The sequence below is a fragment of the Strigops habroptila genome, chromosome 4, assembly GCF_004027225.2.
Source record: "Strigops habroptila isolate Jane chromosome 4, bStrHab1.2.pri, whole genome shotgun sequence".
Taxonomy (NCBI): Eukaryota; Metazoa; Chordata; class Aves; order Psittaciformes; family Psittacidae; genus Strigops; species Strigops habroptila.
Window position 1 is genome coordinate 58,353,141 of NC_046358.1, and position 19,126 is coordinate 58,372,266.

Here is a 19,126-nt window from a genome sequence, read left to right on the forward strand (position 1 = left end):
TCCAGCTGGACAAACACCAGGCAAAACATGTTTTATGTTATGGTCTGTCAGTTTTCAGTGGATGTGTAGTAAAACACATCCACTGTATTAAAACAAACGTGAGGAAGTCTTACAATCAGGGCACCGTGCACTCCACTTCCTCGAAGGTTCGGTGCGTATTCTGCCAGGTCGACTGATCTGAGCCATTCCATCACTCTGTGGTTGGACCACTGAACAACTTCAGAAGGTGAACCGTTACTCTGTTGAAGTAACCAGAGGTCATGATGACACTGTAGCCAGTATTGTCACTGCACATTCACAACATGTGCCCTCAGTTCAGATAAAACCATTGCTCCTTCTCTCCCTCAAAGAGCAGTGTTTTTTCCCTGGATTCTAAAGTGTTGTTCTGGATCAAGGTGAAACCCCGTACATTGCATCAAGTATAGCATAACAGTAGAGACCACAGATGCTAGGTGTAAAAAAGGGAGCATTTTGAGAACAGTATTATTGTCAGGCTTTAATACTAAATAAATAAGTTATGCTGACTTATTGTCAGGTTTTAATACAAAATGAGTAAGTTAGGCTGACCAGGTAAGGCAAAAACCTCACAGTCTTTGAGAGTTAAAAATTAGGAAAGGCAAAGAAAAAACATCTCAAATTATTATCTCAGAAGTTGAATTAACTTCTAAGCAAATGATTTCTCAAGGGAAGAGCATGAGATCAGCTAGTAAGTAGCTCAAGCACTTAAGGCCTGAGTAGATTTTTATTCTTGGTGAGTACATGTTACATTCCAGAGCTGGAAAGCAGCATGACTACTGCTTCAGGCGCAACTCCCTAGTAGCGGTGATTCTACTGCATCATTGCACACCGCTGACTGTCTATCACCTTTGGCTGGAATCAGGTACTTGTTTAATTTAATTTATTTAAACATACTGTTACCTCCTCAACTGGTCTCCTGCGTAGACAGTGGGGGTTAAAACCGTTGATGTGCAGCACATGAATGGCACATTTAATACTCAGGTGATGCAGCTGACTGGTGACTTTCAGAAAGAGAAGGTCATTCTGTGAAGGGGAGAGCCCTTTAAGTGGCACAGAATACACACCAAAACAGGTACTTTCCCCAGGAAGAAAGATGTTAAGCTTGCTATGTAGTTTTATGTAAAGACAAAGCTTACTTCTGATAGCTGTGCTATGAAAATAATGCCTAATTTAGCTGTTAACAAAAACAAATACTTAATTATCCAGCTGTAGGAAAACACAGTGGCTATGTGTAGTGCATGGTTTGCTGCTCATGTGGTTGGAGCTGTACCAGTTACTGGATTTGCTGCTTATCTTTATTTAATATTGTTGCTAACTGACTTGGTGAGGAGAACAATGAACTCCTGAAGCTGCACGTAAAATAGGTCATTTTACCTTTAATCATGGTATGCTACATGGCATTGAAAGACAGACCGTGGAAGTTAGCTGTAACATATCCTGTAACTTATGTACCTTAGGAGTAGTAATTATGCACAAGACAATGCAAAGGAGTTACTACTGGCACTATTTGTGTCTTGCAAAAAATTCTTTAACTGCTCACACTCAAAGGAAAATTGTAAAATTCTTTGCTCATTCTGAAGTTAAATTTGGTTAAACTGAGGAAAAAGGATTTTAGCTTACCACAGTTAAATACTGCAACATTCTCCCATCCACTCTGGCTTCATGAAACTGGTCTTTGTACTGAGGTAAACCAATGTCATCGAGCCATCCTGCAGATAGAGGAACAACGGTGTACCCAAATTCAGATCAGTGAGAACAAAGCCCTTCTCCCCTTCCTGTCTGGGCTGGCTTCTTCTGAGGCATTCAGGTATCTCCTTCTACCTATTCACCTTTCCAAAGGTCAGCCTCTTTCCAGAAGCCTGAAACCATTCCTACCAACCAGTTCCATGCACAATACCCCGGTGATATTTTACATACAGCATGCGACAGATTGAGCCGCCACATTTACTTCCCTGCAATCTAGTGATGGAGTTCCCCTTGGAAGATCATACTGTAGGGCTGTATATTTGGATGTCAAGAACAATAAATTCTCATTCTACCATGTTAAAACTTTGTGCTCTTAAAAAGATGCCTGGTAACTACTTAAACACATACTGGGCAGCCCATCAGTAGGAGTGAGGGAAATTGCTTTCCAAACCATTCCATGACAGTTCAAACACTTACGTGTCACCCAGATATGATCGAGCTGTGCAGACTTCTCATCTTGTTTTGCATTTATTGATTTAATGGCCAAAACTAATTTCTTCCTGTGCAGTGGATGCTTTATTCCCATTTCCTGCAACAATAACCATTAACAAATATTTTGCTTTGTTTCTGGCTCTTTTCATCTCATTAGGTATCTACAACAGTTGATACTACATATTTCAGAAAGGTAGAACTGCCAATTGTTTGAAGAGGCCTGGTTGTACAGAATCAATATGTATGGCTGCTAGAGGGAAACAGTTACAGAATATTACCTTTTCCATGTCCTGAGGTGTCGCAGTCAACAGCATATGGCCTGAAGTCACCCACTGCCGTGCAAAGATGACGTACTGACCAAGACCAAAGTCCTCAAGCCAGTTACAAACTCTTTCAGTGCTCCACTGAGCAAACGGAGCATTGTAGTCACTGAAAAGTACAAGAAATGTTTGGAAAATCTTAGAGAACAGGATGATGGTTATTGTCAGAAAGCTCATCGTACGTCAGAGGCAGCACTGCAGCGTGCGTGTTAGCGTGCTTTGGCCTATGCAGTACTAAAAGCCAACAGCCTGTCTCACAGCATGTGCTGTGGTACTAGTGTCCTGTTAATCTGCCTGCACAGCCTCAGCTTGTGAACGATGCGGGGAGGGAGGGCAGTAATTTTCTATTTGAGAAGAGAGAAAAGGGAATCCTCAGCGCTTTACAGACATTCCCACAGGAGATGATGATAAATTAGTTTTCTTGTTCTTTAACAAGGTGTATTTTTTGACACTCCAACAGCAGCTGGTGCTGCAACCTGAAGCTGAAGGAGCACAGACAGGGAACAACTCAAGATGCATTTTCTACCAAAGAAATTCTTTCCAATTGTGTAATGAAGCACTTTGGGAAAAACGTATTACACAAGAGGAGGGTTTGGCTGTTGAGCACGTTTAACAATACCCCATAATACACTGTGAGAGGCAAAGAGGAACCATTACCTTTTCTGGCCTTTGGTTTCCTTTGATCTGGACAACCGAGGCCCAGCTGTTGCACGGAGACCACCTCTTCGAAACTCTGCCAACCCCAGGTCGTCTGCAGGGAAGTTACCTGACTGAGTTCTTCTTATTCTTTCAAGACAAGAGTGCCACAACAGTACTATTAGCTTGCAATAGAGAACATTTGTTTGTATGGCAACTATAGTGACAACTAGAAGCTGTATTAATCTCCCTGTAAACCACAAATACCCAGTTCACATGGTAGCTGCAGAAGTTCAGGCAAATGCTGTCTAGACCTAACTCTGAGGAAAGGAAAGAGCTCTGCAGAGCAGCCACAACCCTTCAAATGCAATTACTGATCCACTCTGCAGGCCAAACCTGTAAATGCCTGCTGTCCTGAAGCAGGAAAAGTGAACACTGTAGCCCTCAGTCCCCCTGCTATTTGTTTCTTCTGTACTCTCTCATTTTTTGCCCAGTGCTTTTTGTAATAAACAATATAATTTAGTTTTTCATAGCTAATGAAACTGGTGGCATTCTAAATTATTAGCATTAAGATGACAGCTTATTTCTTCCAACAGCATGATACTGTGGACCCTACCACCCATTATTCTACACCCACATATACACAGAGACACACTGGTACAATCACAGAGCTGCTTTCTCTCCTGTTCCTAAATCTTACTTTATTCTTACTGTAGATCTTGCAGCTGGATTCATTCTCAGCCAAAATGCTTTCACATGGAACTAAAATTAAAAATGACCTTACTTTCCCCAAATTTTCTTGATCCCTTTTGGACTCTTCCTGTTTTCTGGAGACAATGGAGATTGTGGGCCTGAATCCATTCCCGAAGAAAGAGGCGAAAGGTCATCTGAGACCACTGTACCATCCACGTTCTCTGTGTCTCCTGGGTTAAGAACAGCGATAGTCACATTTTATACCGATTATTAACGAAGTTGTTGTCTCGGAACTAATGTTTAAATGCAGAACATAAGAAAAAAGGAAAGATATCTAGAAAACTGTTCATGTATAAAACCCCCATGCTCAGAAGGTGAAAAAAATAGCTGTACATGTGATACAAACAGAAAGTAGTAAGATACTGTGTAAACCAGTATTGTTATTTCAGTCATTTGTACCTAAATCCATCATTTTTATTCATTTAAGGTCTTCAGACTGAAGCAGGCTCTTCAGACTCCTGCCTTGCCTATTCTTAACACCATAACTCCTCCATCAAAACCAGCAGGATTTTTTCTGTCAACTTCAGTGAGAACAGAATGAAACCAGGAATAAGTATCTTAAAAGAAATCCCATCCAACTGCCATGCAGCAAAAGCTCTTAATTCCATTCAGCACTGCACTTCAGGAATTCAGTCTGGATGGCCCATGTGGTGTTAGTATTCCATAGAGAAAGAGAGGGGGAAAGGAAAGGAAAATAGCAAGCAGCAAAATTCACGTTAAAGTTGCATCTTGTTCGGATACAGTACCTAGCACTGGTGCACTGACACTCCTGATGCGATCTTCAGTCATCCCAAGAAGCAGAAAGCCAGATGAAGAAGCAAAGAAGATATAAAACACCAGCAAAATAAAGTTACAGAAGAGCAAAGAAGTCAGCTAAGCATTAAAAGCAGAAACAAAAAGAAAAGAAGCAGTTATGCTGCTTGACATAGAAGTGAATATGCATCGGTGTGCACAAGCACCAGTAATTCTGTACAGATCATCTTAAATAGATAGGGATGATCATGTATCTGTTGTTTGGTTGTTTTGTGGGGTTGTTTTTATGAAATATTCTTAGGCAATTTTAACACATTAAGCATGACCTACAGAGCTCCACAAAACCTGCAGAATGTCTGAAATGAAGCAATGTCTAAGATTACATCAAATTCATCTGAAATATAGAATTAGAGGTTTAAAGGTTCACTTCACATGCAAGAAACAAACCAACCTGCATAAAAAATTCTGTTAATTCAGTGTATTTAAGGAGTCATTGCTTGTTTCTAGGAAAAGAACATTTCCTTTACAAGATCACCCATCCCTGGATAATCCTGCAGTTAAAGACATAGTAGCATGGCTTCTGCATTGATTGATTGTGTTGCGACCACAGAAAAAATTCGCTAAAACAAACCCTAAACAACCCACAGCCTATTGCAATCTTGAAGCTACAGGCCCTGGCAGCTCTTAGGACAATGAGGCCTTAGATAAAACCCACCAAACAAAAACCTGCCAGCATAATTTTTAATGTGTAGGCACACTTCAAAATCACAAGTGATGCTCTTGTGCCTTGAGCTCCCAAGCTCTTCAGCCCTTGGCTGTGTGCCTTGCTGTATTACAGTATATCCATGCTCAATGAAAACAAATGAACACAGGCTTCCACACAGAGCTGTGGTTGTGAACTAACAATATACTTGTATTTTGAAAATCCACCCATGTTTTTCTGTACCTAGCAAGTCAGTTTTTCACTTGTGGACCCCACAAGCTCCAGCAACCAACAGTGCTGATACTGGGATTTTTGCCTGAAAAGTACATGTTAGTGCTAGATATGCTGTGAAGTTTCACGACTGAAATGCAGCAGGATCGCAGGGCATGGGTTGGTTTGTTTCACTTAATCCATCAATCTAGCATACATTTGTTAAGAGTATTGATGTACCTGGCTCTGCATTTTTGTTTGCTTCCTTTTTAAGAAAATGTCAGCAAGCTCAGGGGAGCACTGGAAGCGTGCTGCAAAAGATACTGCTTATTCATGTTGTTCATATGTTTGCATCTCTAAAAGTTCCAATCCTTAGTTACAGATATGTTGCCTTCCAGAATGCTCCCCTCACAATCTCCAAAGCAGTGTCTCTTCGTTACTTATGCTATCATTGATGGCAGCAAATTGTATCATCAAGTGCAACAGAAAAGTACGCTCTAAGTTTAAGCCATTCTTTACCCTCCAGTAGAACTTTCCTTCAGTACATCACCTGAAGGTCAGAGTCTGCTGTTCTGGCATAGCTGATTATACACCATATTATGTCCTAGCCTCTCAGACAGTTTGCTTTTCCCCCTCCCAGTGAGGTGTAGATACATACTCAGGCCCAGGAAGCTGCTGTCCTCGCTGTCGGTCACGCCAGACCCATCGGGTGAATTACATGTTCCCTGCTCTCCGTTCTGCAGTGGTCGAGGCAGCTTCCCTGGCAAGGTTTGGTACTTGCTGCCTTTTGCAAGCGGCTTACTCTGTTGTTTTTTGAAAAGGGAAAAACAAGTAAGTACAAAACCAAATCACCCACAGCATTTGCAATCCAGTACACAGGATTTTAAAAGTTGAGGAAAAAATACTTGAAGGTCATGGTTCAAAGTGGCATCACCCCCCTCCATGTTTCTGCTTACAGATCATTCATGTTAAATCTCAGTCAATTGACACAGTTTTCTAGCTAAGACTCTCCCTTCTCTTCCCTCATCTGCCCTTCCCCCCCACTTCAGCCAGACTATTAAATTAAAATATAAAATATACATTGAATGTTACCTGGTTTCGTCATAAGGACCCAGCACTATATAATAACTTCGTCCTTCCACTTTGATAGTGCCAGAAATGCATTTAGTTACTTCTCAGATCTTTCTTTGTCCTATCAATTTTTCTGCCTATTTTTCACCAAACTGTCTATGTTTCTGCCTCACAGTTGTATCTTGCTGGAATTTAAGCCAAAAAAAAGTATTTGTGTAACTCAAATTTTGTCAAACATTCTTGCCCACCACCACTAATACAACAGCAAAAGAATCAACAATGAAGTTGAGGTACAGAAATTTAACTCTTGTAAGAACCAAGATCTCTTTGTATAGATAATATTACAAATGTGAGGTTTAAAAAAAAAATAATTATAGCTAAATATATAGTTGCCAAATATATAGCTAAATACATAATTCTATTATAGAATCTAAGCACAAAGGATACTTTTGATATTTGGTAAAATCATTGACTGAGCTGCATTTTAGGGCTGGTCTGAATGGCTGCTTACTAAACTTTTTGTCCATGTCAGGCTAAAGTAAGAGGCTAACATGCGCTTGCCTGCATGTATTGTAGGTACACAAACACAGTGCCACTAGCATCAGTGAGATTACTTATGCTGGAAGGTACTTCCTCCAGCCACAGAGCTCCCAGGAGGTGGTCCTCAAAGCCTCAGCATATCGTACGGAAGGGGAACTGGTATGTAGGCTTTGCTAAAAACAGAGTATCTCTTTATTTTCCTTGCATTCAGTTTTTTCAGTGATCAGCTACTTGGGGTCTTGCACCTTGTACCAGGGTAGATGAGAACTTGCACGTAAATCTGAGAGTTCTGAGCCTAACAAGACACTTAACAGCATTTTGAGACTTTTCCAATACTGAATCAAAGTTAAAAGGTATATCCCACACCTGTCAAAACAATAGGAATATAGTTTTTCCAGAAAAGCACTGAACCTGCAGCTCCAGTCAACATCAGTGGGAGTGGTGTACATTCCATGTGTGTTTGGAATAAGCTCATATTGGTAAATGATACAGTATCAAAAAGGAGGAAAACTTTGTACTGAAAATACTCAAAACCTATTTAGTATACAGAAACACAAGAGTATGCTCCTACTTAGTAACCCCATTCTAATATAATTGTTTTAAAACATTTAAAACATTGACTGTGACAGGATGATACATGAAATATTTAAAGAGATAACCGCTGGTTTATCTATGCTTATTTCAAGGCTTAGAGGAATCTTTGTGATGCTGTAATGGCAGGCCTCAGTTCTCATGTTTTGGCAACTGCAGGAGTACATCCTGACTTGTACCAAAAACTATATGAGTACAGAAATTGCTTCTTACACTAGCTCAGTATTTTATGAAACTGCCTGACTTCAGCTTCTAACCCCACATAAAAGCTTTCAGATTAAAAAAAAAAAAAAAAAAAAAGAGTTCCCTCTCAAATTCTTACCCCTGTTCTCAGAGCCTGTCAGTGCTGGAACCATGCAAACATTTTAAAAAGAAAAATGAACATAAAATGAAAACACAGGATACCATCACAGCACGCCACAACAGACAGATGTTATGAGAGTTTACAGTTAATATACCTCTTGTTCTACAACAGGCTGTACTGGTTTTCCGTCTACATACTACGGAGTTGCAGGGAGGGTAATTTCAAAATTTTATGGAAAAAAAGCAACAGACAAATGTTAGTATTAACATACATACACAGAACATCAATTGTAGTCTTATTACTATAGTGATGCTACTTAATGCATTGACAACATATTAAAAGGCCTGTTATCTCTTCATTTCAATAAAATATTTAATACTAAATGTGGTTGTTCAAACCACTCTGCATAATTTGGGCCCAGTTCTGTTGTGAACAAAGGAATTTTTCTACTTTTTAGGCTTCTGGGTGGTTCATGTTTAAGCTGGGAACATGACAGCTGTTTAACAGTTCAAACAATATGAAACTGACTGATGCAAAAAAGAACACACATGATACTGTATGTGTCCAGTGGAAACCATAAAGAGCTGTGATAGAAATGAGGGGATAGGAATATACAACATGGCTGGCTAGAGACACCAACATGCTGTGTTTTGGTTTATTTTAATTTAATTTAATTTTATTTTATTTTATTATTTTCACTGCTGGCCATAACTGGAATTTGAGCTTTGTGCAAAACAGAACAGCTCCAGTAAGCAGCACTGCTAGCACAGGTTCTCTTAGACTTAATGCAAGAAGCAAAAAGTCTCACTGAGTCAGCAAAACAAGTTTCTTGTTGTGGTTGTAACTAATTCACATTTAGCCACTCACTCACAGGCACGGGGAGGTCTCAGTTATTTCATCAACAAGCCTCATGCCTAAGTTAGAATGTGGGCCGGCTTGTTACAACTCTCTCATATCCTTGGTAGTTTCTTGCTCCCCTATGGATTTAACCGATAGAACAGCTTTACAGCCTAACTGTGTAGGTGCAGCCTTATCACGCTATGTCACAGAGGCAAATTAAGTTTTTGAATTTTGACAGGAAAATAAAAGTTATGAAAAGAAAACAGACCTTCATAAATTCCACATGGAATGAATGTTAGTTCTGAACTGATCTGTCACATGTATGACCACAATCAAGTGAATGCAACACAAATTTCAAACGTTCTCTTTAGTTACTGTCATCTTCAGAGATTTAAGGAAAAATCAAGAATTTGAAGAACTGGAACAACCATAATTCTAGTATCCATTTTAAATGGCATTACTGGGTGTGAGTAATCCTGTGTTAAGCCTAATTTGAGTATAGAAAGCGTCGATAACAGTCTCACAAAGCGTAATTACAAGTGCAGAGAAATTTCAGGTTAGAGAATGACAAAACAAACCTCTGGATCATAATATAATGAGACTTTGTAAATTGGAGAGTCTTTAGTTTGGAATGGAATTAATGGAATTCCATAAATGGAATGAAAATCTTTGAATTAATAGCCGTGCTCCTGCTGTTTTAACCAAGGCAGTATCACTGCTGTCTTCAGAAATGCCATTTATATCAGAAGTCTGAGTTAAGGAATGATACTCAATATTTACATGCAAACACTCAAAAAGGAATCCTATGTGGAAATACCCAGTCCCAATCTTCAAAATCCTTTCAGGATTTGTTGCCTTAACATGTTTAACTATTTGGAAGTTGAAATTATTTTAAAAACTCTTACCTATAAACAAAATACTACTGCAGTTCAACCAAATGACTCTTCATTAACATTATTTCTTGTATTTCCCTTACATATTTGTCTTTTCATTCAGGTGAAGAGCTGAGTTTGAGGATGTGTATGCATGGTGTGTCAACTCATTTGTTTATTCTAAGCTTGGCAACGGGGTAAAAAAAAAAGGAACCTGAACTGTTCTATCATGAGGGCTTCTCCCTCCCCCCACATACAACGTCAGTGGTGGTTAGGGCTCCTACATGTGAAACAAAGCCAATATTTATACTTGACCTTTACCTTTTAGTCATGATAATAAACACCAGAAGTTGTGACTACAAATAAACCAACCTTTTCCAGGGATTCACTCTGCAAGTCTTCTAAACTACTTGACTTTTTTTTCTGTGGAACCCTTGAAATAACAATAGGCAAAAAAAGCAACAGTTGGTACAACACCGTATGTTTACATATGCCCCAACTGTAACATATGACAGCCATATATATTGCATGTCTACATATAATGTAATTCTGAACTAGGAGATTCATTTGTTACATTTTTAGCCTAAAACGCATGTTATTGGGAACTGCAATAGACAAAGTCAGAAATAGCAACAAGACATCCTTCAATCAACAAAGAAATGCAACAGAACACAATGTGCAGTTTTAAACCTTTTATCTACAGGTGACTTTTTAGAGGCTCTTAACAGTACATAGACAGTAGTAACTCTGTGAACAGTGTGCAACACTGAGGGGTTTTAAAACTGGAAAAGGGCAGAAAAAGATGAAAAAAAATTCTGGCTGCATGTTATACATTTCAATTAAAGTTACTCATTCTTACCTACTGATGATTTCCAGAGATTCTTCTGGTGGAGAGGTTAAATTAGTTGAAGATACTGGAATGCTTCCACTTCAAATCAGAATAAAACATACTGGTTTAAGTACTACAATACAAGTATCTTCTGATATATAAAAGTGCTAATTTATTCCTGCCATTCAGACCTTATACAATTAAGTATTGTAAACTCCCATGGAAACCCCTGCTTTCACAACTATCCAAAAGTTCTTGCAAAGCCAAGAACAGGGAAGACAACATACCAGCACTTAAACAGATTAAATAATACAGACCTAGGACAATCCACATGAAACCCAAAAAACAAAGATCTTGCCTGATTTCCATAGCTTTGTGAGGCGACGGAGAGAGCACAGCTGGTGATAATTCTCCTGAAGAGGCCTATGTAAAATAAAACAAGAGTTTAAAGCCTGTAACTCTAGTGCTGGATTCTAGATCTATCATGCCTATACCAAGAGTGTATACAAAAATTCAGCCAAGGCTAAACCCACATCACTACATTACTTTAGCTACCACAGAGAAACCAATACAAACAAATCATATATAGAACTTGCTTCTAAAACATCTTTACTAAGTACCTCTGTTTTCAATAATTCTCCTTGAGGATTAGTCAAAAGAGTCCACTTCCTTAAAGTTGTCTCAAGTTCCTCTTCACTGCCCCCAGAGACAGAAGAGCCTGCGAGCATTAAAGATTAGAAGAAGAAAGGGAGAAGAACAGGCCAAAAAAAAAGCATTTAGGACCATATTAGATAGTCTAAATACTTCAGTCTCTCAATTCCCCTTCAGTCTTCACGTGATGCATGTAGTTTTCCAGCCTCTCCACTCCCCACCCCTGACTTACAAGCAAGCTGATTTATATTAGAGCAACAAATTTGCCACTTCTAGTTATATGACATGTTCTGCTGTGAGTAGCTGAGCTGTTTGTGAGGCAGCTTCTGAACCACTAATACATAATTTGATGTTCTGAGGCAAGTTCAAGTTGGTACCATTTTCTTACTCACAGTGTATTGCTTTATAGGTAGTGTGCATGTCTGTGTCATGATGCAGTGCCCCATGCTCAGTTCAAGGATGGACATGCCTCGGGTTTTTCTGGATATCCCAGATCTAAACAGACACTGAAATACTCCAAATTCATTATTTAGTAGGACTTTAATTCCTAAATTGTCAAAGCTGCAATACTCAATCAGGTTCTGAATATTCAGTGCTCAGCAAAGTTTTGGAGTATTTTGGATAAGATTTTTTTTCTGGAGATCTCTCATGCATAGGGTTGCAAACAGGATGTGGAAGGAATCCTATGCCATGATGGAGGAATTTAGACTGACCTTTAAACACATTAATAATTCCTAATTTATATGATAGAAGTGCAGCAGGTCTAGGCAATTTCAAAAAACCACCAAATCTTATGGTTAAGCCTTGGCACTATTATCACTTGAAAACTCATTAGAGCTTTTGAAAACTCATTAGAGATCAGCTTGGATACCATGCTGTTCAGCTAAGAAGACCGGCAACAAACCCCATATTGACCACTGGCCCTCCAGGATATGGAGTGAAACTTATGCTGTGGTTGCTGATACACAAAAGAGCGACCTATAGTCAAGTTCAGGGTAGCTCCTTTATATTTTGCTCAACTTTCTGTGGCTGTTTCAAGCAGCCACCCTATTTTAATCCCAAATAATTATTTGAAACAGTTATCAGAGACAAAAGATTTCAACCCTCTGATTCTACCAAAGATTTTAGGCAGAGATTGCACATCAAAAGGAACCTTTAAAACACACCTCTAGAAATAATAATAATAAAAAAATAATCAAGGGAGATATTTCTTGGCACCCTGAATATGAGACTCCCTCAAGCACATGTCAGGTAACAAGCTCATTTGGGCTGTGATAATATCGTAGCCATGACAGTATGCACCTCAGTGTGGACAGTCTCATGCACACTCTAGTACCTACACAGGTTTGGGGGTTTGGTTTTGTTTTATTATGCTGAGCATTACTGTTTTTTTTCTTTATTTGGACTGTACTCAACATCTATACCAGCATACATTAACACCATCATACTTCCTGCAGTACCAACTCGATAATCCAGAGCATCATGGCTTGCTCTTTGCTCACACCACACAAGTGTCCTCCAAAACCATGTCCCATGAAGTTACTTGGGTTTTCTGCTGAGAGCACCTACTCTCAGGGTAACAGTGGTGTAGTTATCTTGGGGTTAACATCATGACGTCTCCGAAAGCTACAATCACACCTTCGGATTTCCTTTCAGAACACTTTCAAGTGAGAGACTTTCTTTTTAAAAAGAACATTCAGAGAGAGATTTACCTGACTCTCGTTCCCTGTTCTTGTGTGTTAAATACAAGTGTCCATTCTGCCGTACAAGACCTGAAAATATTGTGTTTGTTAATGTGATGATGTACGTTGAACAAAACTGTCCTGTCTGAAGGTTTCCCAGAATAAATTTAGTACTGAAAACTACAAACTAAAGGGGCAACTTAAAATAAGATTGTCCTAAACCCCACTCCACTTCCTGCAGCATAACTGAGAAATGGGACAAAGATTTTTCCCCAGATTTTAAAGTTAAATATATAACATTTAGTAACCATGGGTTTTCAGTTGTTTCCTGCACACCAGAACTTTCCTAGTCAGCTGTCAGAATTTTTCTTAGTGGAAGCAAAGCGCAACAAAACTTATTATACTCATTGCAACTTTTGGGGTTTTTTTGAAAGGGGGGTGGAAGGTCCTCGTATGTATCAAATTGTACCTGAGATCAGCTTCCTTTTTATGAATGCCATATAAAAAAACATGACATAAAAGGAAACCTTTGTCATTAACAGTAGCTGGCTCATAGTTAATCATTACTGCCATTCCTGAACTGAACTATGGTTAATCTGAATATAGGATGTATTCAATAGATTAATGTTTGTAATCTGCTAAATTCTCCTGATACCATTTTACACTGTAAAAAGCAGTTACTCATGACAGATCACAGGAAACACCATATATACTTATCTGTTTACTTTATTCATCTCCTACAGATGAAATCATTTAAATAAAACTGAATTTTAATTTTGAATAATAGATTGAGAGGGCTATAATGCAATTTAATAAGAATACTGAAATTCATGCCTTTAGCTAATTTAAATGAACTTTCCTAACTGTCCATGTGTCAACAAATTCTATGTCTGCACTTCTGTCCTGCTGTTTTCTCCCTCCTTTTCACCCTTTTTGCTATAATTCCTTTTGGTCTGGCCTCTACAACCCATGTACAACCAAGGTGTAGCAAACAAAAGCAGTGAAAAAGGAATTATGAAGCTTTGAGAATGAAGGACATATGTCATAGGCCTGCACTGTGGAAGAGACTTACGGGAGTCCCATCAGTGAGGAGGGAAAGGACTGCATGAAGTAGCTGATATAACCATGGCCCCAGCTGTCCACCCCAGCCACCACTACACAGACATAGGAGTTCTGCCACCAAAGCTCGTGCCCCACTGCAGTACATAGCGAAGCGTTTTAAGAAAAGCAGTTGCTGACTTCAGATTGCCTTGGCACATGAGGAGCTAAACCACAGTCTTCAGACCCAACTGATGAGCAGTTCACACAGCTGTACAACCAGAGCAGTAAACTCATCAGTCATCCTTCCTTATCAATCAGAATCCTTAATGACAGTATCTTAAACAACACATAGCACCAAATTTTGGCTCCAAGGAGGGATTTACTATTAACTGATGTAGAACAGATTTTAGGTTATGACTTACAGAGTTGAGCATAAGATTCGGTCAGGGATGTCTTGCTTAATAGTAATGTTGTAACTAAATCATCCACATATTATAGACCCTATTTCTGGTTTTGTACTGCCTACAGCATGGGAAACAAAAAGGAAATCTCCACACACTACAGGCAGTAACACACAAACCTGGTCAAGACATGCTGTGGTTATTTCTTCATCTGAAAGACTGTATACTTACTCTCTTAGCATTCCAACACAATACATATATAAATATTACTGTACACATATATTGAAAACAACAAGAAATAGCAGTTGCAGTGCATGCATTTTTAAAAATACCTGGTATCAGGAAATTATTCACAAGACATTTTACCGTGAGCTGCAATCATTATCTCTTTGACCCTCCTGTACTGGCTTAGCAACAGCGTTAGCTCTTCTATTCGACGGTCCTGCGAAAAGCATTAAACAAAATCATATTTTAAATTTGACATTTTTAACCTGCCGAAACACTATATTACACATTCCTTTCTGTGATTTTGGTCTGCTTTTCCAAAAAGCAGGCTCAAGTCTCTCACATACCTTATAAAGAACGTTTCTTAGCTTTTATTTGCCACTGTACATAATATTTGCAGGACAATGTGAAATTATGGATATAGGGAAACCTGAAGAGTTTGACATTATGGGTAAAGTAGTCATTTAGAGAAGCATAATTTGGAAATCTGCTTTCACTTTTAGGAGTCAAGGGAATATTCTGGAGTTGAACCTCAATAGCCTGAAGTGGGCAGTGTTTGGTTTTTTGCTAGCATTGAACCTGTAATTGCAAAGTGAATTGTGTTTATGTTTTAGTTAGCAATTTAGTCACCTTCTTTAGTCTTCTCTTGTAGGATAGGTACTGCATTCTGACATTCACACTTATTCCCGTTTTGAACACATCTTTTTGAACTTAGGCAGCCAAACTTGTATAGAACAAAGAAATGAGGTCTCATGAATGTCTGCTTCATTTATCCAACTCCACTCTTGCTCCAATACCTAACGCTTTGCTGCTATGTATAGAGCATCCCGATTCATGTATGCAGGGAAGGCGCTTGCCTTTTGCAGATGCAACACAGAGATGGGTAATAATCATTTAATTAGATCTGTCATTTCTCTCATTTCTATATACTATACTGTGTCCCCGATGATAAGTTCTTGCTATCATCACTAAGTGTGCAATTTTGCAATTTGCACTCTTAGAGTTCACCTTGGTTCTTTGACCCCAGATCTAAACCATTCCTGTGTGATAATCTTGCCCAGTGCTGTGGTCACAGAGCACTGAATACAAACCCAAGCAAGTAATAAAGAATGAGTTTTCACAAGAAGGTTCAGGAAAGCCATAGAAGCAGAGAAGTGGGCACTACAAAAAATAAAAATCTTGTGTAGAAGTTGGCAAGTATTAAGTGAATAGCTGATACTGAGCTGCTGCACTGCCATGTCTTTTATTTTGCAGATGTAAATTTTGGCTTTTTGATTTTTTTTATGAACTAAATGCTGCTATGAGCCACATTAATGTTCTCCAGAATTAACACTGCCTTGTCCAGATTCTCCATTTACTAAAGGAAATTTTTAGGAATGCATATTGTCGTCTATTTGATGATGACAACATATAGAGACAAAAAGTGATGAGACAAAAACCATATCTACCATTTAAATAGTTTTAATGTCACGTCTCCTGTCCTTTAGTAATCTTCATTAATTTTTATCCTTGCCTCTTTAAATTCAGGTCCCTTCCAAAATTTGAGCCTGATTCAAAGACCACTTTGATTTTCTTTTAATATCATAATGTAGACTGGGGATATCAATACATTTCAGATCAGGTTGGAAGATAAAGAGGTACCAGAGATGACCAAACCTTAATGATCTTTTCAACAGCAGAAGCCAGGAGATTCTGCTCATTGCAGTCTTGGCTTTCTACTCACCTCCGGAATCTAATGAGCCTCCCAAGCTCTGCAGCCAGGTTAGCAAGGTCAGCCACACCTTCAATTTAAAAATCAACCTTCTGTCACAATCTCATGGGATAATCCAAAAATCAGGGCAACACCACACTTACAGAAAGAAGGTTATTCAGAACATTTCAGAGATTGAAAACCACCATTTCAGTCTTATTATGTAGAATAAGGATTACTTTCTCACCTTTTCTTCATTTGCAGCCAATAACGATTCCATTCCTATCTTCAACCTTTGAACTTCTTGATCTAAAAATGTTTTTAAAATGTTATAAAGGAAAATACCCTTGCTACATTTAAGGGTAAACAATAAATGTTTTCTGATACTCTCCTTATGTTCCTAGGAGTAACCAAACCATGTTAGTGGCATGGCAAATGCACTATTAAACTACATTTAACTTGGAGCTTTTCAAAAGCTGACCTATTAAAAGCATTGCACAATGAAAACATGCTGGTTTTGCTTATAAAAGGCTATATAGTACTATCTTGCATTTACTAAAGTCAAGTACTGAAAAAAAAAAAAGTAAGAAACACTGAAGCTTATTTTGCAAAAGATGAGAGTGTCTGCCGTCATATATTCAAGTAAATAAAGTATGATTGAATATTAATTACATTCTGAGAAAAATATTTGCCATCTTGTGAGAAGTAGCTCAAGGATATTCATGAAGCTTGGAAATGAAAAACAACAACAACTAGTTTGATATGAAGAAAATTTGTTGGTTTGGTTTTTTTTTAATTTTCTTAAAGCATTTCAGTATGAATAACTAAGGTAAAATCTACATCAAGAGCTAATGCATTGCTCTCAATTGCCTCACAATTTAGTGTCACAAGATAGAGGTTACTCAGGATTGTTACAGTCAAATCAATTCAAACACACTCTCTGAAAATTTATAAGATTATCACAATCATCCTAACTTTGTGAACTAAATATGTCATTTCTTCTCTACACACTATTCCTAGCAAGTCCTCCAGTACCAACCTATACTAAATCGAGTGTCGATGGTGGAGACAGAACCTGAAATAGTGTACCTGTTGTAGCTGCCACTCATGGAATTCATGCTTTGACATAAAACAGACCCACTTGTTTCACAAAAGACAATGAAAAACAGATGCGACAGGCATAAAGTCAGAGAGCAGAAAGAAAATCAATACTGCTAAAGAGCATCTTTAAAAAAATGGTTTACAGTTCGATGTTGAACATACAATGTCACAGTTCAGCTATTTGCAAAAACTGTTATCAGATTTTTTTATAGTGATTCTGAAAAATACACACTTAGCAATGATTTAGTTTTAAAACATGCAAATTAATCTTGCAATCTCTTCTCTTTGCAGAAGAGAACACTTAGTAACACAAGACATGCGCAGACACAGCCAAACCAAAAACTAAAGCCAGCAGGTATTAGGCAAGCAATTGGAAGACTTAAAAAGAGCCATTAAAAATCACAGTCCTACTAATTTCTCTTTATAAATACTAGACTTCAAAAAGAACTGTTGTCGAGGCATTTTTAAGCACATTGAAGCAACTTAACTTACAATATTTATGTCATCATCAAGTATGGTAACATTTTTATTCAGACCGTATTTTTCTTTTAATTTACTGCACTGATTAAAAAAAAAAAAAGCCCAAATCCTTCCCCTCTAAGGAAAGAGGCTTTCAATCAAAGCCATCTTTCCAGATATTATATGGATTGTACATATGTACAAATAAAAAGAGGCAAAGATTAAGTTTTGGCTCTATTAACCTTGACAAAGTCCCTTTGAAGTCCAACTCTCTGGTTTGTGAACATCTGACTATTTTTTCTGAAACGAAATCTTACTAAACAGGGCAAGTAGCTGTCTGCTTGCCACAACCGATGAAAGCAATGTCTCATGTGTGTTACAATTTGACAGACAAATCTAAACAAACATTGAATTATTGGTGCAGAATGCATCTGAGTTATGATTTGTGTGAAAGGAACAGTAAGATAAAGCCAAGAATGAATTGCAAGGCTTACGTTTTTCTTTTAGCCTTCTCCTATAAACTTCCTCTACGATGGTAAATGGTGAGAGTCAAATAAAGTATGCAGAAAAAGCACATATTAGATAAACTTTGCAATTTAATTAGAATTTGCATTCTAGCACACTACAAGTACATTGACATTATTTTTCAACTTTTTCAACTTATTTGATACGACCACTTTAAAATCTGATAATTCAGCATTTTATTTTTTTCCCCAGAAGAATTATTACTGCTGCATATTCTTTCCATTCAAATAGTCTAAGTGGTTTTCTTTAACGTAGCCTAAAGAATCTGTACAGGGTTTGATTTTTCCCCCACTAGAATCAAGGACAGTTTTACCCATCTTCACTCGGAACAGGAAGAGAGACACTGCTAGAAGTTTAAAGTTGCTGAGCTCTTGATTTATTCCCATACCACTCTCTGTCCTTTGGAATATCATAAAACATTTGGAAATCTCATAGAAAATACAGAATGCTATTAATAGAAGAGTTCCTCTACAAAACACTGTTGTTAGGCAAAGTAACCTTCTAGTTAGACATGCAGTTCTCTACATGCACAAGTGCTGCAGCTGAGTGATATCAGCACCAAGTATATGTTAAGTCACTTCTTTGGAATAAGCAACAGTCAAAATAGAGAGTCTTCTAGAAAAGACACATCTGCATTAATTCCTGTAAGGACATTCTTGGTAAGCCCTGAGAGAAGGACAGCACAGCAGCTGAAAAGTCACATCTCAACAACGGCACTCTTTGGAAGCATTAG

At 38.2% G+C, this 19,126-nt stretch overlaps 1 protein-coding gene across 9 annotated transcripts in view; it reads right to left on the bottom strand.

Moving 5' to 3' along the window:
• Positions 1-19,126, bottom strand: part of PPFIBP2 (PPFIA binding protein 2) — a 107,024-nt gene that overhangs the window by 6,291 nt on the left and 81,607 nt on the right. For 3 of the 9 annotated variants that reach the window (XR_003990916.1, XM_030482521.1, XM_030482523.1), the window contains 17 exons: positions 18,363-18,395; positions 16,556-16,617; positions 14,760-14,835; positions 12,982-13,041; positions 11,239-11,336; positions 10,977-11,041; positions 10,649-10,717; positions 10,162-10,222; positions 8,232-8,273; positions 6,230-6,374; positions 3,937-4,075; positions 3,174-3,302; positions 2,475-2,625; positions 2,182-2,293; positions 1,639-1,727; positions 919-1,041; positions 114-242 (listed from right to left, as the gene is read on the bottom strand). Coding sequence is in view for 8 of the 9 variants with exons in the window: in XM_030482521.1 (XP_030338381.1) it covers positions 114-242; positions 919-1,041; positions 1,639-1,727; positions 2,182-2,293; positions 2,475-2,625; positions 3,174-3,302; positions 3,937-4,075; positions 6,230-6,374; positions 8,232-8,273; positions 10,162-10,222; positions 10,649-10,717; positions 10,977-11,041; positions 11,239-11,336; positions 12,982-13,041; positions 14,760-14,835; positions 16,556-16,617; positions 18,363-18,395 (1,583 nt within the window). In the remaining variant the exon portion in view is untranslated. The remainder of the gene's footprint in view (positions 1-113; positions 243-918; positions 1,042-1,638; positions 1,728-2,181; positions 2,294-2,474; positions 2,626-3,173; positions 3,303-3,936; positions 4,076-6,229; positions 6,375-8,231; positions 8,274-10,161; positions 10,223-10,648; positions 10,718-10,976; positions 11,042-11,238; positions 11,337-12,981; positions 13,042-14,759; positions 14,836-16,555; positions 16,618-18,362; positions 18,396-19,126) is intronic. The other 6 variants (XM_030482517.1, XM_030482522.1, XM_030482516.1 and 3 more) reach the window with 5 other exon arrangements.